Below are 27,221 nucleotides of genomic sequence, written 5' to 3'. Positions count from 1 at the left end.
TAAGATGCAAATGGGGAAAATGAGGATGTCATTTTTGATAGACATCTTTGGGGAGTCACTGATGACAAAGCTGCCAAGCACCTTTTTAGGTCTTTGGAAAAGCTTTTAATTAGAGACACCTCTCTGTAATTTGACTCCAACCTCTCCCAGCCCCACCACTGAGCCTCCTTGCATTCACCTTTCTCTACAGAATCAGAGCCTGATTAAAATCTATAATAGGAGATTTCCTTAGTTGTTCATAGACTCACTCACTCCACAGGGAGGGAAGGAGGCTTTTCATCATTCTTATTAAATATTTTAACCCTTTCAGAAGCTCCTAATGGCTTAAGTGGTGCTCCAAGATCTGGTTGTGAAGTTGCTGGAGAAGTCTCTGAGCCTGAACCATTTCCCATTTTCTGGATTAACAAAACGGATGCTTTGGCAACCCCAGAAGAAAGGAACAGGAACAAAAATTCTACAAGTGAGTGGGCAACAAATGTGCATGTTCTGTGTTTAGCTTTAGGAGACAGTTTGAAAGTCACATGATGCCTCTGTGATCAGGAGAAAGCAAGGGAGATGAGGGAACTGCTCTAGTCAAGGGGTTGAGAAGCATGCTGAGAGTTTATGCCTGGGCATTGGGAAGCCCATGTCAGAGCTGAGTTTGACATGGAGATACAAGATACAAAGTGCTTCATGTCCAGACTGTACTTCCCTGGGCTTTCAGGTCCATGTCTTTGGAGAAAGAGTTAGTCATACTTCTCCTTTTCTAGTACCACCCAGAACAGCTGGAGAAGCACAGCTGTAGTTGGAAAACATGAGGTTTTGTCATTTCCTACACATATCTAGAAGGAAAACATTGGTGTGATAATGGAGCCTGCAGCTTCACAATTTGAGTTACTCAAGATCTACAACACAGGCTATTGACTGTACAGGTGTTCATTATGTGCCTGCTTGGTCCTCTAACCTTTTAGGAAAGACTTCTTTATCTTCTTCAGTCTCAGCTTGTCAGTTCAATGTTGTAAGGCACTCCTGGTGAGCAAGCATCCCCTACAAGTGCAACTGTTCCCTGTTCTGCAACTTAGAGTGTTAGAGTGTTGCCTCCGACACCAAAAGCTCAGATGACTTGTCCATAGTCATGTAGCCACTATGTGCTGGAGGCAGGGCTTGAACTCACTCTAACCACGACACCATTACATTAGGGTTAGGGTCATGCCTCGGGTTAGACTTAGAATGATCTATTTGTGTCTATTATGATCTAAAATTCTTGAGAACAGGGACTGTTGATTTCTTTTGTATTTGTATCTCCAGGGCCTGGTACATAATAGGTGCTTAATTAATATTTGCTCATTCAACATATTTTCTGTATACCTTGAATATCTAAATTTTATGGGAATGTTTAGGTGAAAATTTGTTCCTAATGACAATCTCTCTTTTTATTATAATTGCATTGATTTTGTTCCTGCATGAGATTTTAAATTTTTATTTGAAGTTATGTATTTTGTCTTTTGTGACCTTCTTTATTCCCAGCATTAAAGAAAAAAAAAAAAAACCTCTCCCTGAAACCATAGCTGGCAACTATGGTTCCTACTTCATTCCTGTCTATTTTTGTTGTGGTTGTGGTGGTTGTGTTTATAGTATGACAGTTACATTTGGAGCCTATATATTTCATGAGGTAGGGCTAGGTGGCACAGTAGATAGAGCTCCAGGTCTCATCTTCCCAAGTTCAAATCCAGCTTCAGATGCTTATAAGCTGTGTGACCCTAGGCAAGTCACTTAACCCTATTTGCCTCAATTTCCTCATCTGTAAAATGAACTGGAGAAGGAAATGGCAAGCCAGTCCAGTATCAATGCCAAGAGAACCCCAAATTGGGGCACAAAGAGGTGGACATGACTGAAATAACTGAACAACAACAACAATAACATGTTTCATCAACTCCAATAATAGGGAGCTATTACCTTCAGTGTCAAATATAAAGTCAAATATTTAAAGCTGTTAATGAGTTGGGCCTTTCAACCTTTCCAGTCTTCTTATACTTTGCTTTACACTTTGCTTAAAGGGCTTTGCAAACTTTAAAGCACTATATAAGAGCTAAATGTTGTTATCGTTACTTTTGATGATGATGATGACAATGATGACAACAACGATGATGGTGATGACAGTGATGACAATGATGATGAAAACTCACCATGTGCATAATGGGACCTATAGTCCTAACCCTTTTGTAACCCTAACATCCTAATCTGAATAGAGTAAATGGTAATATATTTTCCTTGTTCTTTTTAGGTCAACATCTACAAGCCCTTGAAAGAGACACCACCTTTTGAATAGAAGTTGGAAAAAACTGTCACTTGGATAAACACCATTGTGATGTGGAGCTCAGCTTCTTTGGGTAGGACTAAAAAAAACAGCTAAGTTTGGAGGGAAGTGGCAACTAGGATGCTGAGTCATATGTGTTGTTATTGTATCTTTCCTTGGGAATGAAATAAAGAAGAGTGATACTGCCTGAGATCCACATTGGCCTGCTCTTCTCCCAAGACTCTTTGATTGCTTACATGTGCTTCACTCCCAGGACAGCTGAATCTAATCAAGGGCAATTTATCTATTTCTGGTTTGTGCCTAGTTCATTTTTTAATTGTCCAAAATGACATCTGATTCTATACTCAAGTCCCTTCACAGGACAGCCAAGATAACTTCCTAGTCTGTGACTGTTGCACTGCAGGAATTACGATGAAGAGATTCAGTGAATCAAGTCATATTCCAGGGAAAACATGGCTTTGGAGGAGAAAGCAAGAGTTTTTATGGGACAAAAAGTTTTGGGGGAAAGGACGATGTGAAATACAACAGAGTGTCCAGACATTCATGGATCATTTTTCCCCCCAGATTTGGGATCCTGAACATGCTTGACCACTGTGACTATCTGTATCTCATACACACACACACACACACACACACACACACACACACCATTGTTGGGCTGATTCTCATTGCTTCATGGCATCTATTCATACAATCATTCCATATGTCTCTCATTTCTTGATATTAGTCATTTCTAATAACACAATAAACGTCCATTCATATTTCACATGTTTTGTCATTTCCCAATCAATGGGCATTTGTTTTATGTCCAGATTTTGCTAACCTCAAAAAGTGTTTCTGTCAAGTAAGTCAACCAGCATTTCCTATGCATCTACTATATGCCAAACACTGTGCTAAGTGCTGGAGATACAAAAAAAAAAAAAAAAAGGCAAAAACAGTCCTTGACCTGAAGGAGCTCACAGTCTAATGAGGAAGACAACATGTAAACAACCATGTACAAACAAGTAACAGGATATATTGGGGATAATCTGGGGGGGGAGGCATTTGCATTAAGGGGGATTGGGAATGGTTTCTTTCAAAAGGTAGGAGTTTAGCTGAGACTTGAAGGATGCCAAGGAATTCCAGGACATAAAGATAAGGACATAGAGAGAGTTCCAGGCATAGAGAATGGTCAGTGAAAATGCATGGTCATGAGATGGAGCATCTTGTGCAAAGAACAACAAGCAGGTCAGATCCACATACTGTGTTGCAGAATGCAACTGGAGTGGAGTAAGTAGTGAAAAGAGTGGGAAGGTAGGAAGGGGACAGGTTTTAAAGGGCTTTCTTTAAAAGCCAAACAGGATTTTATATACTCTCTCCCTGTGTTTTCTTCCTCCTTTTGACATGGGCCCAGAAATAATCAGATAAAAAGATACGAACAATTCCATCACTCTTCCTGCATAATTATATTTTTTTTCCAAGAAGATTGGACCAATACTTAACTCCACTGATGGTATATCGGTCTGGCTTTCTTTCCATAAACCCTCCAATGTTCACTACTTCCATCTTTGTACATTGTCAGAGTTGTTTGACTTGCATTTCTCTTATTGTTAATCTTCTGGCTTCCATTGTTCTTTACCTATTCCTGCATGCTTCCTTCTGGCCTCAGAAGGATCACATAGCACTGGAGGACAAAGATGCAGACTAATAAACTGGCCCTGGAAGCCAAGAAGGAGAAAATTCCCACAACCACCACTGCTTTCCCTTCAACACTCTAACAGATGGGGAAACTCTCAGACATTGAAGAATACCAGCATACTGATGGTGATGAATTTGGCTTCCTTGAAGGGATCAGGAAGTTTCCTGGAAAGAAAAGCCACTATGAAGCTCCCCTCGGCCAGGAAACCCACATAGCCCAGGACACAGCAGAAGGCAATGATGGAGTCCTCATTAAACTCAATGATGATGTGTCTGGATTCAGAATGAGCTTCAGTTTCTGGAAATGGAGGAAAGGTCAGCAAACAGATGCCACAGAGAATCACTTGGATCACAAAGTGAAAGAGAATAACAGAAGTGGACCCTTTAGGACCCATCCACCTCCTGATCCTGCTGCCTGGTCTTGTGGCCTTGAAGGCCAGAACCATAGTGAGGGTTTAACCAAATTGGAAGAAATAGCCACAGTGAAAACAACTTCAAATGTGGTTTGCTAAAGGATGCAGGTTGCTGAGGGTGGATGATCAATGAAGATCAAAGAGTAGAGGAAGCAGAGTGTGAAGGAAATACGGACAGTGTAGCTGAGAGCCTGACTATTGGCTTTGACAGTAGGAGTATCTCAATTCTTCTCAAAGACTTTGGGAATTAGGGTTGTGAGCACTGAAAAGGAAAAAGCTATATAGGTCAGAGTGAATCCCAAAACATCTTCAAAGTGGAGGAAGGACATTACTTTAGGGAAGCAATAGTCTCTGACTTTATCAGGATAGTGATCTGGGCACATCATACAGTCATCCATATCTACAGAGAACAAAGAAGTTTTTAGAATTTCCATGTCTGACAAATTCTCCCTATCTCCAAACTGGGAAATGTCAAAATAGATCAAGTCAGTCCTAATCGATCCAATAGGAACAAGGTCCTTATCCTGCCATGTTGAGGCACAAGACCAGCAGTATAGTAAGTAAGGGAGTTAGGGGAACAAGTTCAGACTTAATTTATCCAAACCCCACTCAGCTTTGTAGATTTAGAGTGTTCTTAACTCTACAAATATTTTCTTCCATATTGAAGAATGCTGTAGGTGCTTTATTTTTATTTTATTATCAAACTTGACCAACATCAACCACATGAATATTTAAATATGCAAAGAACAGAAAAAATGTCCTAAATGAAATATGAGCTTTTATTATGAAGTTTTAATAAGTATTAAATTGAACAAAATATTAAGAAAGCTGCCCTGCTTGTCTCTGTCCCCTTCTAAATTTCTTTCAGCTCTCTTCTGTGTATTTTATTTTTAAAAAATTTTTGTTCTTTTTCTCCTCCTTTTTTTTGCCTTCTCTCTCTTTTCTTCTTTTTTCTTCCTTTTTTACACCTCAGTGCTAAGAGCTGGTGAAAGGCTTCTTGTACAAGATCAGATTTCAGTTGTGACTTGAAGGAAACCAAAGAAGCCAGAAGAGAGAGATGAGAAAGAAGAGTATTTGAAACATGGACAGCATCTGATTTTGCGGAAAAAATAGCAATGTGCCCAGTGTCACTGGAATGCAGAGCACCTTACACACATTTGCAAGTCCTCTGCACTCCAGTCTTCCACAAGAATCCTTTCCTGATCCCCCTTAATTCCAGTGTCTTCCCTTTGTTGATTACTTCCAATGTATCCTATTTATAGCTTGTTTGTAAATGGTTGTTTACATGTTGCACTGTCTTGCCTTTCCTTGTATCTTCATCTGTGCATTGTACCTGGCACATAGTAGGGTAATAAAACAGAAAAAAATTAAAAATTACCCATCTAAGATGTTCAGTTGGATTCAGACCAGGAAAGGATGACTCCAAGAGTCATTACAGGAGGGTGAATTGTAAAATCAGAATTTTTAGCCTGCATAACAGAAAGTTGGCAGAAAAGAGAAAATTTTGAATCCGTAGTGATGAGTTTCTACAAAGAAATTTTTAAAAAAGCAACTGATCAGAAATATGAATACACAGAAAGGAAAGATAACCTAGAGGATAAGAAGGAAAAAATAATGACATTCAAAGAATATGATTTCCATGAAAGGAAAACCTATTGGTCTCAAAGATAGGATGCATAGAGACAACTTAAGGATAACAAGTCAATGGTTCTTGAACACCATAATGCAAGAAATAGTAAAGGAACATAAAAAACAAAGTGTCAGTTGAAAGAATCCACAAATCACCTCCAGAAAAAAGTCCTGTGCTACACTCTCCAAGACACATAGTGGTTAAATTTAACAATTCCACTGGCAGAAGTTCTGCAAATGACTAGGGAAATACCTTCAGCTATAAAGGAAAAGAAGCTCAAATAGCAAGATTATTCTCTACTCACCCGAAACCTCAGAAGGGATTGGAATCACGTCCTGGAGAGGAAAGTAGCTCAGGATGCATTCTAGCTCAACAAACCCTGTAAGCCTAATCCCACTTACCAATGGAAAACAAACATTCAGTAAGAGTCAGAGGCCTTTGAAACATTTCAACAATTTCTAGAGGTTCCTTTTTTTTGTTTGTTTTTGTTTTGCGGTTTTTTTTTTTGCTTTCAAATACTATAGGCAACAGAAAAACAGGAAAGAAATAAATATAGCTATCAAGGATTACACAAGTAATAAAATTAATTACTCCTAGGAAAAAAAGGGGGAAAAAGACAGAAAGAGAAATACACCTGTGAGGTTAGAAATCCACCACAATAAGAATAACAAAATGACAACAGTGGAATCATTGAGATTTATCTCAAAGTGCACAAGGTAATAATAATGAAAGTAGAAATTAAATAGAAGTGATGGTGAAAAAACAAACCTGAAATATCAAGGACTGAACCACACTGCACCTCACCCACCTACAGATCAGTCAACATTTTCTGTGGAATTAAGCTAAAAAATTGGAAGACACAGTAGAAGGGAATTAGGAGGGAAATGGGCAGCTAGGTAGCACAGTGGATAGAATGCCAGGCCTAGAGTCAGGAAGACTCAATTTCCTGAGTTCAAATGCCAAAAACAAACAAACCAACCCAGATAGTGTCATGAAAAGTTAGTCATGAGAAGTACAAGGAATAGAAATGGATTACATAAGCACAAACACAGAAAAATTTCTATTACAACACAATTCTTCTATCTTCTCTATCTCCCACAGGGAACTGATACTTCTAAGAGTGAGATACAACCAAAAAAAAAGGGAGAATTAAAGATGGGTCCATCATTTTTTAGTTGTGTCTAGCTCTTTGTGATCCCATTTGGGGTTTTTTGGCAAAGAGATCAAAGGGGTCTGCCATTTCCTTCTCCAGCTCATTTTATAGATGAGATCACTGAAACAATCAAGATTAAGTGACTTGCTTAGGGTCACATAGCTAGTTAAGTGTCTGAGGCCAGATCTGAAATTAGGAAGATGAGTCTTCTTGACTCTAGGCCTGGCACTCTATGCACAGTACCACCTAGCTTCTTTCAAAATAGAAACTTTAGAAGTTTCAATTCCATGAAGAGTAAAGAAGGAATAAAAGAGCAGAAAGAATATAAATCAAAGGATACAATTTTGTAATAGACAGAAATAAAAACCAATTAACAAAGAGAATAAGGGAATTTTTTTTAAAGCACAGAAAATGGGGGGAAAAAATCTAGCAAACAAAAGAAGTTGAAGGGGGAAAGGGAGGGAAATTTTATTTAACTAACTGAAAGAAAAAAAGAAGAGCAGAATTAGATAACTAACAACAAGTGTCCTTTCTGTCTGATCTCCAGCTTCTGGAGGGAAAAGAGGTGACCTCCAGAATGGAAGAGAGCTGCACTTTCCATCTTGTTGCTTTTATCTCCTACTTGATCTCTAGCCTCCAAAGAGAAAAGGAAAGAAAATAAGAATGGAGAGAAGTGGGCACCTTCCATCTTTTCCTGTATCCTGCTTGATTTCCAGCCTCTCATGGGAGAAGGAAGTGGAGAGGTGGGCTTTTTACTATCATGTCCCACATGGCTCCTGTACAATGAACCTCCTGTGGGAAGAGGGAAAATGCCATTCCCTCATATCAATCTCCTGCTGCTGGAGTGTTGGAAGAAGGTGCTATGCCATCAAATTCCAAGCTGGTCTCTTGCCGTGGGGAAAGAAAGTATCACCACTCTTGCTCCAAGTTCTCACTCCCTTGCTAGAACTTCCCAGAGTTCTGAAATGATTCAGCCCTTAGATCATGTGGAGTTATGATTTTTATGTTCATTGATATGATATGTCATGAATATACTAATAGATTTGATTTTTCAGAATTGCTTTTTGGCTTGTGAGTCAAAAGTGTACGATGTAGCTTGAAACAATCAATCTAATTTTGACAACTCTCATCATCTCACAATCACATCCTTGTGCCTGTGTATCTAAAGTGAAGCAAATCAGATTGTAGAATCTATTCTGATCACATAACTCTGGTTCTGTACCCTAGGAGAGGTGGTCACCACCCCCAAAGAGTTGACTCCAGAATTGTTGTATTGTAAGATTTGTGATTTCTCATGGGAAACCACTAAGCAATTGTTTGTAGTCCACTTTCCCCCTCCCTTTCCATTTATGATTTATGTATATAATCTCTTCACTTCAGCAAGGTGGAATTCTGATCAGGAGAATTCCCAATTTGCAAATATGTTCCTAATAAAACCAATTCATTAAATGGCTGCCTGATTACTGGCATTTTATCTCTGGCCTGCTGTTTCTTCATTCTCAAGTTACAGAGTAGCTCAGTAAAAAAAAAAAAAACTTGTTAACAATCAAAATACTAATGACTTTGAAAATTTCTCTAAATTTTTCACTCAATAATTAATGAACTCTCACCTGGCAATGTCCTCCACATCCCAGTGATTCTGAACCCCTTGTAGGTCATCATCCAAAAACCTATTCTTCTTCCTCTACTAATTCCTATTCCCATTCCCCTCAACACCCCCCAAAGTCCAAATCAAATGCTACTCTCCCCTTCCACGGTGCCCCCTGGGATTCCTACTCCATAAGCAACAAGCTTACTTTCATCTTAAATATTTTCCTTTTTCAACATAACCTTGAGGGAAGGAAGTCGAGAGGAAGAGGTGAGGGAGCAGAGAATTCCAGACGTGGGGGAGAGTTAATGCAGAAGCACAGGGATAAGAGATAGAAGGTTATGAGTGAGGAACAGGAAGTAGGCAATCTTAGCCTACAATTGAAGCCTCAATCATAGATCGTAGGGAGGTAAGTAAAGTATAAGAAGTCCAAGTTATGAAGAACTTGAAATTCTTTTGATCCTAGAAGCATCAGGAAGCACCTGGAATTTATTTAGTAGGTATAGGAATACAAATGTTCAGAGCTATAGTTTAAGAAAATTACTTTGGAAGCCAGTTGTAGGATGGTTTGGAGTGGAAATAAAATGGAGGCAAGGAGACCAAGTAGAATTTAGCAATTAGAGTTAGAAATTAGTAGGCCTCAGATTCCCTCACTGGAGTTTAACAAGCAAAGCCTGGAGAACTACTTGGGAGATATGTTGTAGTGGAGGTCTTCTCCAGGCATCAGCTGGACAAGGTAGCACCAGAGGCATCTTCGACTTCAGGAATTCTGTGGCTCTGGAAAATAACTAAACATCTCTCTCTCAGTTCTTACATCTGACAAATTTTTAGCCTAAGGATAAACAGGTAAATTTGTAGGACAAGTATAAATTCCTCAGCAAGATGTGAACTCTTGGTACAGGTTGTGAATTGCTAGGACAGGTGTGAACTTCTAGGATAGGTCATGAAACTATATTCTAGCTATATAATCCACTGGTCCTGGCCACATGGTCTACCATGGTTTTTTTTCTTTGTTTTTTTCCCCACACAAATACCTGCTTTTTGTCTAGGTGGAAAAAAAGATCCTGCATTTATATGTTTACCTGTTACAAGACCTAGAACATTAAGTGTGAATCTTAGGTTGAATGGTGTGAACCCAATCCCTAGACATTTTGTCTCACCCCTGCAAAGAGTATTATATATAATCCTCTTAATACAACTACTATCTCCACAGTGGATTAGAACAGTATTCAAAGACGCATTTGAATAAGATTAAAAAGTAGGTTAAGGCTTAACCACCAGACAAATCTTAACTACTGATATATTGCACTAAAAAAATAACTTACAGAAATCTATTCTTAACCCTATCCTACCTTCTGAACTCATTACCTTAATTACACTGAGAAGTCTTCATTGGGACATCCCATTCAACAGGAACCCTGTTATGCTCCTTGTATCTTCATTGTCTAGCACAGTGTCCTACATAAGAGTGGTGTGACTTGGTGGTATATTACTGATTATGGTGGTTTCTGGCTGCTGATACTGCTTCTTCTGTTAATGATGATAACAGTGGAAGAATCCATATGTTAACTCAGCATTCTCCTTTTCTCTCCTGTAGATTAAATAGTGGTGCCATAAACACAGAGAGAAAGATTATGAAGAAATGTTCTATGAATGTAATGGTGATCAGGATGAACAAACAAAAGGTAAAATTGGTAAACACTGGCTTATACATGTCTCTATAAGTCATCACATTATAAGGAAAAAGAATGAAAACAATGAAGAATAAAATTTACTCCCCAAAAATTTTAGACAAAGACTACATTCTTATCTACTTCCTTTTTCCTATCCATTTTCTTTTTTATGGTGACTTTATTTTCTTTTTTTAATAATTTATTTATTTATTTTTAGTTTGCTTTTCCTATCCATTTTCAATGAGGCTTTGGCATGTGAGATGTCATGCTATCTTTTTGATCTCCAAATTCATTAGCCATACATAGGACAGTCAGATTGGAGCTACCCTAAGGACACATGGATGGTAGAGTTCATCTCTTTCATCTTAGGTGTGTTATCTATTCCCCAGTCCTGTGAAATGAGGTCTCCCCTAAGTATATAGGAATAGTAGGACTGATTTTTTTTTTTAGGCAATTGGGGTTAAGTGACTTTCCCAGGGTCACACAGCTAGTAAGTGTCAAGTGCTTGGTCTGAGGCCGGATTTGAACTCAGGTCCTCCTGACTTCAGGGCCAGTGCTCTATCCACTGTGCCACCTAGCTGCCCCTAGCACTGATATTTTAGATGTAGCATCCATTCACAGTAGGGTCTACCTACTAGATCTACCCTAAGAACTCACAGATAGTAGAGTTGAAAAAGGAATCATTGAGTTGATGCTGGCATTTTTTTTCTTCTGTCCTGAACTTGGCCTGTAATGATGAACAGAGTTTCATGAAATGAACATTGTTTTGTCGATGAAAATCCCTGATATTGAGCCCTTAATCTGGACACTTCTGAGTGACCACTGCCATGCCTCTTAACTAGTCTGGACCACAATCTACCTATTTGCAAAATAGCATGATGGTGTTATTTCTCCTTCCTTTACCAGGTTGCTGTGAGCGAAGTATTTGTAGAGTGTAAAGCTATAGAAATGTGAGCTACATATTTGGCATATGTGGCTCCATATCTAGCACTAATGTCCTTGGATATTCTGTGTCTAAGCCACTCCAATGTTTCCCATTTTTAATGGATCTTTACAATATCAAAATGATAGTCTGAGGCAAGTAGGCAATTATTAACTATTGTTCATGATCATGGACTTTCTTTGCTTCTCAGACGATGAACATCTTCCTGAATGGTTCCCCTTTTTGGTCACCAGGAGAACATGAGAGAAGCACAAGATGAAATCCAAGCCATCTGACTCCATCCTCTTGATGTGAAGGAAATTTCAACAGAGCCTGTTTTCTGAATTTTCAGTCTATCTCATTCTGAGAATTACACTCCATAAAAGCAATGGATAGAATGCTGAGCCTGGAGTCAGGAAGAACTAAATTTAAATCTTCCCTCACACACTTACTAGCTGTATGACTTTGAGGAAGTCACTTCAACTCTGTTTGTTTGTTTCCTCATCTGTAAAATGGGGATAATAATAGCAGCTACTTCCCAGGGTTGTTGTGAGAATCAAATGAGATAATATTTGTAAAGCACTTATAATAGTGCCTGGCACAGAGTAAATGCTATTCAAATGTTAGCTGTTACTGGATTACTATTATTTCCATTTTATTGTATCCTTTTATGGTGTTTAAATAAATCACATGGCTATAAGTGAAATTGGCCAAGAGCTTTCCCCAATGTTGAGTGAAGTAGAGCTACTGGGAGCTGAATAAAGATTTCTTTAGTTTTCATATTGCTGTGTGATGTTCCATTCCCTTAAACCAATCAATTGTTGCATGTTTGGTTCTAGCTGTTGCTTCTTGACTGGCCTACAGGTTCCTCAGCAGAAAAAAAGATTATCTGGTGTTTGAGGACTTCCCATATTTTGTTGTGATCCACACAGTAAAAGGTTTTAGTGTAGTCAATGAAGCAGAGGCAGATTTTTTTTTTCCGGAACTCCCTTGCTTTCTCCATAATCCAGCAAATGTTTATATTTTGGTCTCTAGTTCCTCTGTCTCTCCAAAAAACAGCCTGGTCTTCTGGCAGGTCTCATTTCGCATATTTCTGAAGCCTCACTTGCAGAATCTTAAGCATAACCTTGCCGGTATGTGAAATAAGCAAAATTGTTCAGTAATTTGAACGTCCTTTGGCATTACTCTTCTTTAGGATTGAGACTTAAACTAATCTTTTCCAATCCAGTGGCCACTGTTGAGTTTTCCCAATTTTCTGGCACCTTAAGTGTAGCACTTCCATCACCTCCACTAGCCTTATTGTTAGCAATGCTTCCTAGGGTCTACTTGACTTAATTCTCCAGAATGTATGGTTCTAGATCAGTAACCACACCATTGTGGTTATCAGTGGTGTTAAGAACTTTCTTGTATATTCCTTTTATATATTCCTTCCCCTTCTTAATATCTTCTACTTCTCTTAAGTCTGTACCATTTTTGTCTTTTATTATGCCTATTTTTGCATAAAACATTCCCTTGATGTCTCTAATTTTCTTGAAGAGATCTTGTCTTGTTTTCTTCTATTTCTTTGCTCACTTTAGAAAATCTTCTTATCTCTATTTTCCGGAATTCTTCATTCAGTTGGGTATATCTTTCCCTTTCTCCTTCCCCTTTCACTTTCCTTCTCTCCTCAGCTATTTGTAAATCCTAATTAGACAGCCATTTTTCTTTCTTGCTCTTCATTTTGGGAGGGATGTTTGTTTTTTGTTGTTGTTGTTGCTGCCTCCTGTACAATATTGTGAACCTCTGTCCATCATTCTTCAGGCACTCTACATATTCTATCTTATGAGCAAAGTACATCATGCAAAATTCCAGTCTAGAAAAATCAAAAGCTTGAATTAAGGTTGTTAGGAGAAATGCCAACAATCTTAGATATGTGGATGATAGCACTCTGATGGCACAAAGTGAAGAAGAATTAAGAAGCTTCTTGAAGAGGGTGAAAGAGGAGAGTATAAAAGCTGACTTGAAGCTTAACATTAAAAAAAAAGTAGTGTCAGATTTTATATTTGGGGGCTCAAAGTTCACTTCAGACAGCTACTGCAGCCACAAAAAAAAAACATGCTTACTCCTTGGAAGGAAAGCTATGGCAAATTTGGACAGCAGAGAGATTAGCTTGCCAACAAAGGTCCAAATAGTCAAAACTATGGTTTTTCCAGCAGCAATGTACGCCTGTGGGAGTTGCACTATGAGGAAAGTTGAGTGCCACAGAATTGATGATGTCAAACTGTAGTGCTGGAGAAGACTTTAGAAAGTCCCTTGGACAGCAAGGAAATTAAATCAATCAAAACTTGAAGAAATTAATTCAGACTGTTTATTGGAAGGACAAATGCTGAAGCTGAAGCTTAAGTACTTTGGCCATATAATGAGAAGACAGGACTCATTGGAAAAAATCCTGATGTTGGGAAAGATTGAAGGAATAGGAGAAGGGAACAACAGATGGCTAGATAGTATCACAGACACAATAAGCATGAGTTTGGACAGACTTTGGGAGATGATGGAGGATAGAAGGGCCTGGTATAATATCATCCATGGGGTCATGAAGAGTCAGACGTGACTGAACAACTGAACAACAATAATGTTTCATTCCCCTTCCCCTAAGCCAAATTTTTAATCCAGTTAGCCTAAAGTCAAGGACTTTGCCAATTCTGGAGCAGTAGAAGGAGTAATCTATGTAGATAAGTGCCCTCTATTGGACAGTGAGGATACCACAGTTGTTGAGAAAGTCTCCTTCTGGGCACTGGTTTCTCACTGGGGAAAACACCTGGCTGGTGCCTTGAAGGTCGCCTAAGTATCTACTATATGCTGGTTAATTAATAAAGTAACATCCTACTTTTCGGAAGGGTTTAGAATTCAGGGAAACAAAGTTTGTGTGAGCAGCTCTTGGTAAGGCAGCACTCACTAAGAGTATGTTCAGCTCATATCACTGTCACAATAAGCACAACTGGACTTCCTTCCCCTCCAGGTACTTACTCCCATCCTGAACTACTTAAGGATCTTAAAAGACTTCTAAGGCCAAAACCTATTGAAAATCTATCTAAAATTTTCCCTTGATGATTAATAAACTCCTCCCAGTCATGCCCTCCCCACCCTAGTCATTCTGCATCATTCAAACCTCTTTCCATGTTCCTCACTGTCCATTCCCTTATTCTCATTCCTCTCAGCACTCCATCCCCCCGGGACCACCCCAATGCTACCAACTCCTTACACTGTGCTCTCTAGAATGTCTGTCCTATGGGCAACAAACTTGCTTTCATCTTAAATCTTTTCCTTTCCCACCTTTTCCATGTTCTGGCTCTCACTGAGACCTGGCTCCCTCCTAATGACATAGACTCCTTGGTCACTCTTTCCAGCACCTGCTGCATTTTTACTCATCCCCTCATGGGAGCTGGAATATGCTTTGCTCCGCATTGTCACTGTCTAGTTTGTCACCTATTGTCATCACTTAATAACCTCTCCTGTCTTGAGATTCATAAAATCTACAAGAACTTCTCAATCAAAATCCTCACAGCAGTTGCCTACAGACTTCCAATGAAGTCTTCCTTCATCAATGAGTTCAGTACCTGGCTCCCTCCTTCCATTGCCCCTATACCAAGGTTCTTCAAGATATATACTGACACACCCTCATCTCTCCATTCTTCAACCTACTAATTTCCCATGACCTACTCCTCTATCCCATTTCAGTCACCCACAAAGATGGTAAAACTTCTGATCTTGCTATCACCTACAAATGCATCACTTCCATGTTCATGAACTCCAAAATATCTTCATTGGATCACAATCTATTGGCTTTCCACCTCTCTCTCCACCTTCCTGTACCAAATCCTATTCTTCATTCTCACCATGACCTCTAATCTGTCACGCCTAGGCCATCATCCCTGCACAAGTGTACTCACTCTGTTCTTTTCCCCATATTGACTTGTTATTGAACCAGTTAAACTACACCCTGTCTTCTTTTCTTGAGTCCCTTGATCTCCTGTCATATCTCCAACCGTGCCTTGCTAAACTTCATCATTGGATCACTCCCACCATGTGCTTCCTTTGATTTTACACATGTAATGGTGAATGAAGGTGGATAAAATCATGCAATCTTTTGGACTACATCCAGTACAAATTTATGTTACATAACATCAACTATGCTGTCACTGCTGCCAGGCAATCCTTTTACATCTTTCTAATTAACTCACACTACCACTCACCATAGTTGCTATTCCAAACCTGCTCATTCTTCCTCTGATCTCTCATGACCCCCCAACCTAACTCTCTCAACTAAGAACCTTGTCTCATTGAAGTCATTCACCAAAAGTTCCACCAACTCCCCTCTTCCTCATTTCAAATTACTCAGATGCCTTCTGCCACTATCATCTCCTTTACCCCTGTCTCATGAAGATGTGTCCCTTCTCCTCACCAAAGCACTTCAACCTGTGCAAGTGATCTCACTCCATCCCATTTCCTCCAGCAGATTTCCCCCTCCATCACTCTCACTTTCTCATGCATCTTCAGTCTCTCCCCATCTACTAGCTGCTTCCCTACTGCCTACAAATATGTCCTTGTCTCTTCCATCCTCAAAAAAAAATAACCTTCATCTTTCCATCCTCACTATCATCCTATCTCTCCTGCCTTTATGACTAAATTCTTTGAGATGGAAGTCTATAATAGGTGTATCTATTTCCTCTTTTCTCTCTGTCTTCTTCATGCTCTTCAATCTGGCTTTTGACCTCCTCATTCAACCAAAACTGCTTTCTCCAAAGATACCAATGATCTCTTAATTGCCAAATCTGATGGTATTTTTTCAATCCTCACCCTTCTCAACCTCTCTTAAGCCTCTACTGTTGTTGATTACCATCTTCTTCTTAATAATCTCTTCTAGCTATGTTTTTGGGACACTACCTTTGCCTTCTTCTCTTATCTGACCATTTCTTCTCCTTTACTGGATCTTCATCATGCCCACTAACCATGGATATCCTCTATGCTATAGAAAGAGACCAACCGTCAGCTCCCATAGATTCAATCATCATCACTAAATTGATTATTCTCTAGTCTACTTAGCCAGCCCTAACCTCTCTAGTAACCTCTAGTCTTCTGTCTCTAACTGCCCAATAGACATATCAAACTGGATGTCTTGTAAATGTCTTAAACTCAACATGTCTGAAATAGAACTTATTTTTTCTTCCCTTCCAAATTTCCCTGGTACTGTTGAGGGCACCACAATCCTCTCAGTCCCCCAATCCCACAATCTAGATGTCATCCTCAGCTCCTTACTATCTCTCACCAACCTCCATATCCAATCTATTCCCAAAGCCTGTTGATTTCACCTTTGCCACATCTCTTCAACATGTCCCCTTATAATGTCCTCACCCTGGTGCAGGACCTCACCTCCTCAAACTTAGGTTATTACAACAGCCTAATGGTTGATCCGTCTGCCACTAGACTCTCCCCACTGCAATCCATCAGCTGCTAAACCAAATTTCCTGAAGCTTATGTCTGACCATTTCACCCCCTCCACTCAACAAACTTCAGTTGCTCCCTGTCACCCACAGTATCAAATTTAGAATCCCGTATTTGTCATTCAAAGCCCTTCATGACCAACTGTCTGCCCCTTTCCAGTCTTCTTCCATCCAGTGACTCTGGCCTCACCCCTTGATGTTCCTCAAACAAGACTGTTTATCCCACAACTTTTGGTGTTTTCATTGGCTGTCCTACATGCCTGTAAGGCTCTCTCTCCTTACATGTAGGTCCTGGATTCCTTCAAGGTGTAGTTAAAATATCATCTTATACATCCTAGTCTCTCTTAATTCTAATAACATCCTTTTGTTGATTATTTCTAATTTATTCTGTAAATACAAAATGACTAACATGGAAATGTTTTACATGATTGCACATGTATGAGCTACATCTGATTGCTTACCACCGGTGGGAGAGGAGAAAGGAAAGGAGGCATAATATTTGGAACTCAAGGTTTTTTTAATGTTTAAAAATTGTTTTAATGTGATTTTGGAAAAATAAAATTGTGTGTGTGTGTGTGTATAATGTATAATATATGTGTGTATGTGTGTGTAATCCTGTACATAAATTGTTTGTATGCAGTTTTTTCTATTTATCTCCCCATTAGATTGTGATTTCCTTAAGGGCAAAGACTGTATTTTGCCTTTCTTTGTATCCTAGTGCTTAGCTCAGTGATTGGAACAAAGTGAGTGCTTAATAAATACTTGTGGACTGACTGATTAAATTTAAAAAAGTAAGAAAGAAGAGACATTTAAGAAATTAAGCAATACTCTGAAACTAGGGAAAAAAGACTATCAAACAGGGAAGAGAGTCTTTATTAAAGTAGATTTTAAAAAATAACCAAATAAACAAATAAGGTCTTTTAGGAGAAAGAAGATCAAAAATAATCTTAAAATAAAAACAATGTTAGAGACAAACAAAGGCACATGTAAGCATAATTTTTATTACATTAAATGTTAATGGCTTAAACAATCCAAAAACATGAAGTTTTTCTATTGGATAAGTCGGGTGGGTATATTGGATATAAATATTCAATATTTTGAAATTGGATTGTGGGGCATATTGAATACCCCACAAACTGTTGCTTGTATGATACACACCTACAAAGTAGAAACACACCAATTTAAAAGGAGAGACTAGAACATGATAATAAGTGAGTGAATTGCAATTATGCCATCAGAAAAAAAAGAAAAAAGAAAAAAAAATCACCAAATAGAGATAAACAAGAAAACTACATTATGCTGAAAGGAACCGAATTCAATCAACCGATATCAATATTAAACGTATATTCTCCAAATATCCTTAGGAACTCAATTTATAAAGGAAAAAATAACTGAATTACAAGAGGAGATAGACAGCAGGAGACTTCAGAATCCCTTTTGGTTTTGAACAAAATTTTGCAGAAAGAAAAACGAGGCAAAATATGTAAGTAAACAAATTGCTGTAGAAACTAGAGTTAAAAGACTTAGGGCACCTTCTAAATGAGACAAAAAAATAATATACATATTCCTGAACACCATGTGGAACTTTTACAAAGACTGAGCATGTACCAGGGCACAGATCCTCCAAACGAATAGAAATGGACAAAAATAGCTAATTTTTCTCTAACATAAAGCAACAAAAACAAACACAAACAGAAGATACGGACTCAAATAGAGACTTAGCAGTGGTGGGTCAAATAATCCTAGAAACAATGAATAACTGTAAAAAAAAAGATAATGATGCAATGATATGCCACAATTTTGGGGATGCAGCTAAAAGAGTCATCAGAGGGGGAAAAATATATATCCTTACAAACATACATCAACAAAAAAAGAAAAGGAGAGGGGCAGCTAGGTGGCACAATGGATAGAGCACTGGCCCTGGATTCAGGAGGACCTGAGTTCAAATCCAGACTCAGACACATAATACTTACTAGCTGTGTGACTCTGAGCAAGTCACTTAACCCCATTGCCTAGTCAAAAAAAAAAGAGAGAGAGAATTGATGAACTGAATACCCATTTTTTAAATTAGAAAAAAAATAAATGAATTTAAAATAAGCACCGAAAGGAGATATTAAAAAGTAGAGAGGAAATGGATAAATTTGAAACAAAAATAAAAGTTATAAATAAAAACTAAAAGTTGGTTCTTTGAAAAGATTAATAAAATTGACAAACTCTTAGCTAATCTGACTAAAAGAACAGAAATCAAATCCATAAAACAGCAAATGAACAAGGTGAAATCACAGCAAAGCCAAAACACATAAAAAGAATAATCAGAAAAGTATGAACAGTTATGTGCTAGGAAAACCAAGAATACAAAAGAAACAGAGAAATACCTTCAAAAATATAAAATGCCCAACCTATCAGAAGACCAGATAGTGATCTTAAATAACCCAATTTCAGATGTGGAAATAGATCTAGCTATAAAAGAACTGCCAAAAGGAAAATATAAGTGCTGGTCTTTTATGGATTCACAGGAGAATTCCATCAAACTTTTTTTTTCTTTTTCTTTCTTTTTCTTTTTTTCTTTTTTCTTTCTTTTTTTTTTTTTGGCCAGGCAATGGGGTTAAGTGATTTGCCCAAGGTCACACAGTTAGTAAGTATTACGTGTCTGAGGCCAGATTTGAACTCAGGCTGTCCTGAATCCAGGGCCAGTGCTCTATCCACTGTGCCACCTACCTGCCCCTCCATCAAACTTTTAAAGTTAATATCAATACATCATAGATTATTCTTAAAGATTGAGAAATTAAGCGCCCTTCTAGAATCTTTCTATAAGACAAATAAACTCCTAATACCTAAGCAAGGAAAAGATAAAACATAGAAAGAAAAGTATAAATTAACATTATTAATGAGCACTGATTCAACAATTTCAAACAAAATCCTATCAAATAGGTTTTTAGCTAATTAGGGTGTGCTATATAAGATGATATAAGTCTACATTCCAGCCTTAGCATCAGGACCACAGACAGCCACTTCTTGCTGCTACACAGACTCCTCCCAACAAGAGTAGCCCATGGATCTTGAGAAGGGACATTCCTGCCACCATCACCTGGAAGACTAAGCTGTGTTCTGTGATTAAAGGCCCTGTTACATAAGCCAAGTCCCTCTGAGATAAAATGTTGTTCACTTGTGACTGGTTAGTGGGTCCAATGGCTTTCTTGATTTTATTAATTTACCAACAAAAATTGCACTTTCACCAAAGAGAGAATAATGTTCCTGAGTAAGAAAGTGAACTGTTTCCTTATTTCTTATCAAATTTCACTTGGGACCACTACTACATCTAGAAGCAAAAGAATGTGGGGGGTCCATTCTGTGATGATGCTATAGTAGGGATTGAATTCTTGTCTTGGGAAGAGCATTAGAAGGCACACATCCATGCCCTCTTGAAGGATTTGGCCCCAAGTGTCCTGAAGTATGTATGGTGAGCCTATTCCCAATAAGCTGGAAAGCTTGGTGGGTATATTTAAGAAAGAAGGTAGTTTGCTATTCCCCTCCTACCTTCATACATATGCCCCCTTTTCCCTGACCTGGGACAGTTCTTCACCCTTTAAAAAAGAACCCATAATGACCCTTCCCATTTTGTGCCCCATCCCTTCTCCTATTTATTACTTCTAATCAAAAGAACCATTTTCACATTGTGCCCATTTTAGTTAATTGGGTAGTCATTAAATTTCTTCAGTCTCAGTTTTCCTTATCTGTGAAAGAAGGAGCTCATCTAGATGGCCTCTGAGGTCCCTTCCAGATCTGTTCCTATGACCCTATGATCTTATTCTTGTTTTGCCTGTTTCTTCAACTTGGTTTTATGTCCCCTGTCCTTTCCTATGTATACTTGCTCTGCTTTCCCAACTAAATGCTAATTTTCCTTGAGAACTCCTAGCTTAGCCCTCACTCTGTCCTGTGCATTTGGACTTCTTATCCAAATATCTGTCCTCCTGGCATGTTCAGAATTCATCTACAAATCAGAGGGAAGATGGGTAGATTCTGTTGGACCTGGTCATATAGACATGGCTGACCCTCTATCCTCACATATGTTTGTGTCCTCAACCATATTCACCACCCTCTGCCCTCCTCCAAACCCAAATGAACAGGTAAACAAGGATCCGGTGATTTCAGGAATCAGTATGTAGTATAGTCTCTTCCTGAACTTTGGGCTATTTAGACTTCCTTACACACCCGCCCACAGGTGGAAAGTTGGTCCAGTTAGAGAGTAGTTTGATGACATGGAAGTAATGAAGTATCAAATCTGTGGAAGCACAATAAAAGGGTAGAAAGAAAAATAAAGAATTAGATACTGCCTAGGGTTCTTCTCATTCTTGTGTAGGGCAGGATTTCCACAGGTTCCCATTGTGTTTGGGGCTGAGAAAGCAGACTCTAAGCATTATGGCACATGAAGTGCATTCATGGAAATATGCCCTAATAATTGGTGTATGATTCTTGATATTTCAAGCCAGCCTCTCTTCTGACAGAATCACCCCCCTGTACATCAACTCAAGTCAGGAAATATCTAAGTGCCTGTTGTGTACATGGCACTGCTCTAGGCAAAGGAGATACACAGAAGAAAAGCAGCCCCTCCCTTCAGAAACCTTCAAATTTTCTGTGGATAAACACAATATCATTTGAAGGACAAGGACACCAACTATGGGCACTGAGCAAAAATCCCTATAGGAACCAGCATCAAAGAAGATTCTGTAAGGAAGCTAAAGACTTTAGAGGGCAAAATCGAGGCTGGCCCTGAGTGTGTCCTCTCCTTCGATAAGGGAAGTATCTTCATAAAAATAGATGATATTGGGTCTCTGGACTGCATAGAGAATTCAAGAGAGTTTCCCTATCTCAGCATCTTCTCCTTTTACATTTCTAAGGTTATTACCTCACTGGTTCTGGGCTAAGTTCCTGAAAACTTCCCATCACACTCTGACAATGTCCCTTCTTAGCCCGAGGTTTTGAAGGCCATCACCTCCTTTCCTGTTCCATCCTAATAATGCACACAAGGAGAACCACCTTCATTCAATTCCATCTCATGTGGTATATTAATGTAATGGCAGCTCAAGGAAAAGGGTCCAAGACAGCATTACTAATATTAGACTAGTTGGAAGATTGACAGCTGAATTCAAATTAGGGTCATTAAAAGTAAGAGAAGTTAACTTGGCAACCACAATGTAAACACACTTCTGCCCCAATGAGTTCAAGATCTATTCCCAAAGTACTTTGTTAGAGACAGTGTCTCCAAAGACCCCAAAATTACACATATTATCAACATGATACACAGGCAGCTAGGTGGTGCAGTGGATAGAGTGCCAGGACTGGATTCAAGAAGACACCTCTTCCTGAGTTCACATATTAGCTGTGTGATCCTGGGCAAGCCACTTCATCCTATTTGCCTCAGTTTCCTCATCTGTAAAATGAGCTGGAGAAGGAAATGGCCAGCTACTCTAGTATCTTAGCCAAGAAAACCCCAAATAGGGTTTGAAACAAAGATCTGGACACAATTGAAATAATTGAACAATAACAACAATTAACATAACACACATAACTATCGTTTAACATTGACATCCACCTGGTGATGGCACATGGCTACCAAAAAAAAAAAAGATGAGCAAAATTCTCTAAAAAAATTGAGTTACAATCGCTCTAAAGGGCAATGGAAAGATCCACAGTGGGCACAGATGTAAGGTGCAGCAATTTAACCAGGAAAATTGAGAAAAGGGGCCAATGGAAACAATACCTGACATTTCCAGAGAGTTATAAAGTTTACAAAACATTTTTCTTTATTTGTCTGATTTGATGATAATGAGCTGTGTTGCAGTCGGTTAATCTTCAGAAGCAGACAAGCATACTCAGAGCCTTTTCAGCCTGGCAGGACACACTTACTCCTCAGTTAGTCCCCATGAATGGTCATGTATTTGCCGAAGCTGATGACCTTGTCTCCATATCCTTCCACCTGACCTCTTTGTAGATCTCTCACTGTGAAGTCTCTTCCATATTCTCTCCGTTCCATTGACTTTCGTGATGCTGCTAGTCTCCCCTGGTTCTTATTCTATCTGCTGCTTTTCGGCAAGTCCTTTCTGTGACTCACAGTCTATCTGCTTGAGTGGTGGTTTCCTCAAAATCTCAATCTTGGGCCAGTTCACCCTTTTTATCAACACTGTCTTATTTGCTACACTACCATGAGTTCAATTATCACATCTCTATAGGTGATTACCCAATCTACAGATACAGCCTGGCAGCTAGCTCTTGGGAACTCCAATATCATTCTACCAACTGTCTACTGGACACCTCCATTTGGATAGCCATACTACAGCTCAAACGTACAATTTCCTTCATGGAACTGGCCATTTCTCTTCCCTCACTCAAATCTCCAAACTTTCCTGTTTCTGTGGAGGGAAATATCATCCTTCCAGTCTTCAAGATTCCTGGCCTTATGTATCTCCTAAATTCCACTTTCCTTCTCTTCCTGCCCATATCTAGCAAGTTTCCAGCTCCTTTCAGTTCTACTTCCAGGTCTCTCACTTCTATTCCCTTCTCCTCATTCACACAGTCACCAACCAATTCTAAGCCCTCATCTCTTTGATCCTAGTCTACTATAATCACTTGCTAATTGGTCACTCTACTCCTGGTCTCTCCTCTTTCCAATCCAGCCCCCACACAGCTGCCAAAAGGACTTCCCTAAGGTTCGGATCTGAAGGCGTCATTGCCTCCAGGAGGAAATACATTTTCTTAGCCTAGGCCTCCAATATACCTTACCAGTTTGGTTTTCCCTTATTCCCTTTTACCCACTTGATATTCTAACCAGCCTATACCACTAGACTCCATCTTCTGTCTCCATGTTTTCATTCAACACACACACACACACACACACACCCTTTCTGGAAGGACGCCTTCATATCCACCTGCCAGAAATTCATTCAAAGCTCTGCTTATGTGCTGTCTCCTTCATGAAGCCTTCCCATATCCCCCATAGATCCAAGCACTGTCATCCTCCTCCTCCTCCTCCTCCACTCTCATATTTACATCTCTGTGAATATGCTTTATCTCACATATAGATGGAGACTTCCCTTGATGGTGGTAAACAGCTAGCATTATATAGCACCTACTCTGTGCCAGACACAGTGATAAGTGCTTTACAAATAGTATTTCATTTTATCCTTGCAACAACCCTGGGAGGTATTATTATTATTTTCTTCATTTTACTGTTGAGGAAACTGAGGCAAAGAGGAGTGAAGTGACTTACCAGGGTCACACAACTAGAAAATGTCAGAGTCCAGATTTGAGCACAGGTTTTCCTGACTCCAGATCTAGCACTCTATCCACTGTTCCATCTACCTGCAAATGGTAACCACTTAATATATCTTTGTTACATTAAATGGCATTGACTTTGAAGTTTCTATCTAAGGTCCTTTTATCTAAAATATCCTTTTCCCCTTCCAAATCCAGTGGCTTCTTTTTGTCATGCTCCATTTGACCTTTGTACAGCACTCACGCCATCTGCTCCCTTGGATTCCATACAAATATTCTCATCTTGCTTCTCAGGTCATGTGTTCTTAGGATCTGCCACTGGAATCTCTTCTTCTTTCTCCTTCTGCCATATTACAAACATCATGATGATGACGAGAAATAGGAAGCATATACAAAGCACCAGTCCTTGTATTCAAGGACTTGTTTCTCTTTTCTATCTAAACATTGTCTCTTGTCACCCTTCTTCTGTTCCCATGTTTAAATAGCACCTTTATTCACATGATTCCTAAATCACTATGGGCAGCCCTGACTTCACCCCTGTGATATAATTCTTCATTTTCAGTTCCCTGACAGATCTGCATATCCTTCCAATAACTGGAATTCAAGAAGTCTAAGACTGAACCTATCATTTCTGCCAAACCTTGCTTCTTCTCCAAGGCTCCCTATTCCTTTTGGTGGAACCACTAACCTTTCTTTTGCACAGGTTCAGAACCTCAGACTAATCTCTTACTCTTCTCTCTCTCAACCTCCACCAGTGATCAAGGAAACTCTTCCTTCCATGTCCACTACCTCATTGAAGGTCAGGGCTTCATTTTAGGGTTTGCAAAGTCCTGGGAGATAGGGTTATAATAATCTCCTTTTACAAATTGAGGCAGACAGAGAGTAAGTGACTTGCATATTTTCACATAACTAGTGTTCAAGGAGGTAGGGCTTGTTATTATCCCCATTTTACAGATGGGGAAACTGAGGCAGACAGAACTTAAGTGACTTGCTCAGGTTTCTTAGCTCATAAGTGTCTGAAACAGAATTTTAATTCAGGTCTTCCTGACTCTAGGCCCAGGATTTTATCCATTAGGTGTAAATGGATATATGGGTACAGGACATAAAAGACTCCAGATAGAAATAAATGTAATTATGTAAACCTGTAATTATGACCTTAGACTCACTCATGTTTGAGGCCTTACTGGAAGTGAGGTTGGGTGTCATGGCCCAGTAGAAGTGTGCCAACAATCATTCCTAGCAATCATGCCTCATTCTTTAGGATTCACACTCTTCTCCATGCATCTATCTGTTTCAAAGGGAGTGCTTTTCCTGTACACACATCAGGGATATAAATGGAGGAAACCAAACCAGTGTCTCCGAATTCCTCCTTGGATTTTCTGACCAGCCAGAACAGCATAAGCTCCCCTTTGGACTCTTCCTGTGATATACTTGATCACCATGGCTGGGAATCTGTTCGTTGTCCTGGCCATTATCTCTGATGCTCACCTCCACACTCCCATGCACCTCTTCATCACCAACGTCTCCTTCAATGATATATGTTTCATTTCCACTTCCATTCCCAAGATGCTGGTGAATATCCATGGGCAAAATAAAGCCATCTCCTATACTGGATATCTCACACAAATGTATTTTATGTTTCTATTTGTCACACTGGATAACTTCATTCTCTCCATGATGGCATATGAATGCTACATAGCCATCTGCTTTCTGAATCACTGGGCTGGCCTGAGTTAGGCATGGTCAAGAACAAGCTCCAATTTCCATGCCCTGCTGCCCTTCTCTCACCTGCCCCAATAGCCCATGCCATTCTGCCCTCTGGAACTCCTGATCCATACTTAAGAAGCTTGCTTTCATCTTAAATCTTATCCTTTTTCACTCCCTTCATCTTCTGACTCTTATTGAGGCCTGACTCCCTCCTGATGAAACAGCTTCCCTGCCCTGCTCCCTTGCAGGACTTGTTGCAATTTCCCTAACACTATCTTCCCCTCCACACTCACTGGGCCTGGCAGAGGAATCACACTACTCCATGCTTCCCATTACCACTGTACTCTCTTCCTCCTCCACCATCAGTCAGCAACCTCCCCTCCTTCAGGTTCATGCAAACAAAATTGTTCACTCAATTCAGATTCTGGTGGCTGTTAGCTATCACCCCCTGGACACTCTCAATGCCTCACTCACAGTCTTATTCTCCTACCCAATGCTTGTGTTCATGTGTTTTTGTTTTTTTGGTAAATTTTTAAAATTTAAGTTTAAATATAAAAAATGATAAAAGAAAAAAAAGACATTGCCATGTACACGGCCGACAATAAGAGAGGATTCAACATAAAACAATAAATTCCCAGTTCAAGAAAACTTATATAATAAATACTGCACATTGTTTTCGAAGCTGCCCAGCTTTTCTTTGTTTTCTTGTTGGTTTTCTTTTGTTCTCTCTCATACACTTTTTTACTTTATTTCTTTCCCCTCCTCACCACCACTCTAAAGGAGGTCACAATTAAGCATATATATATATACACACACACATATGTATATACAAATATATACATATATACACATACACACATACATATCTGTAAACATACACATGTACACTCATACATATATGTATAAGACCATACTATGTATATTTCCTCCTACCATCTATTTCCCTGAAGGTGGATAGCATTTTCCTTCAAAGGTCCAAGTCTTTCCATATTTTTCTTTTTTTAGGTTACTTTAATATTTATTATGTCACAGTTCAGGTAATTAAACAATTTAATAGAATCTTTAGTCATTTATCAAATAGTATTATGTAATTATAATTTTTTCATTAAAGATCTAAGAAGTGAATCAAACATCTTTTTCTTGTATATCTATTCAATATAAATCTCCATTAAAGCAATATTACATGGTAAAAATCAAAATGTGATCTAGAAATACTTATGTGTCCGTAACTCAATGACTCGAAAGAGCTTTATAGAGTTCTGGGTAGAGATTTCACTAAAGAATCAAAGATACAGCCTTACAAGACAATCAAGGTTCAATTTCTCAGAAGCAGAGAAATATGACTTTTGGTTGTCCTGGTCACTAGTATTTAGACACAAAATTTTGATCTTGTTTTTAACAAACGCTCCC

General features: G+C 39.0%; 1 protein-coding gene across 9 annotated transcripts in view; it reads left to right on the top strand.

Moving 5' to 3' along the window:
• Window positions 1-12,132, top strand: part of LOC110201656 (scavenger receptor cysteine-rich type 1 protein M130-like) — a 58,319-nt gene extending 46,187 nt beyond the window's left edge. For 5 of the 9 annotated variants that reach the window (XM_078148248.1, XM_020977483.2, XM_020977482.2 and 2 more), the window contains 2 exons: window positions 311-460; window positions 2,264-3,062. In XM_078148248.1, the coding sequence (XP_078004374.1) occupies window positions 311-460; window positions 2,264-2,304 (191 nt within the window). In that variant the 3' untranslated portion in view covers window positions 2,305-3,062. Of the gene's footprint in view, window positions 1-310; window positions 461-2,263; window positions 3,063-5,359; window positions 5,764-7,716; window positions 8,644-10,354; window positions 10,443-11,563 lie in introns of those variants that run through there. The other 4 variants (XR_013483848.1, XR_013483849.1, XR_002322546.2 and 1 more) reach the window with 4 other exon arrangements.
• Window positions 12,133-27,221: the final 15,089 nt, after the last annotated feature.

This window comes from Phascolarctos cinereus, unplaced genomic scaffold (genome assembly GCF_003287225.1).
Source record: "Phascolarctos cinereus isolate Bilbo 61053 unplaced genomic scaffold, phaCin_HiC Scaffold_1;HRSCAF=81, whole genome shotgun sequence".
NCBI lineage: Eukaryota > Metazoa > Chordata > Mammalia > Diprotodontia > Phascolarctidae > Phascolarctos > Phascolarctos cinereus.
Note: the sequence above shows the minus strand (reverse complement) of the source record. Positions and strands in the feature narration are given on the sequence as shown.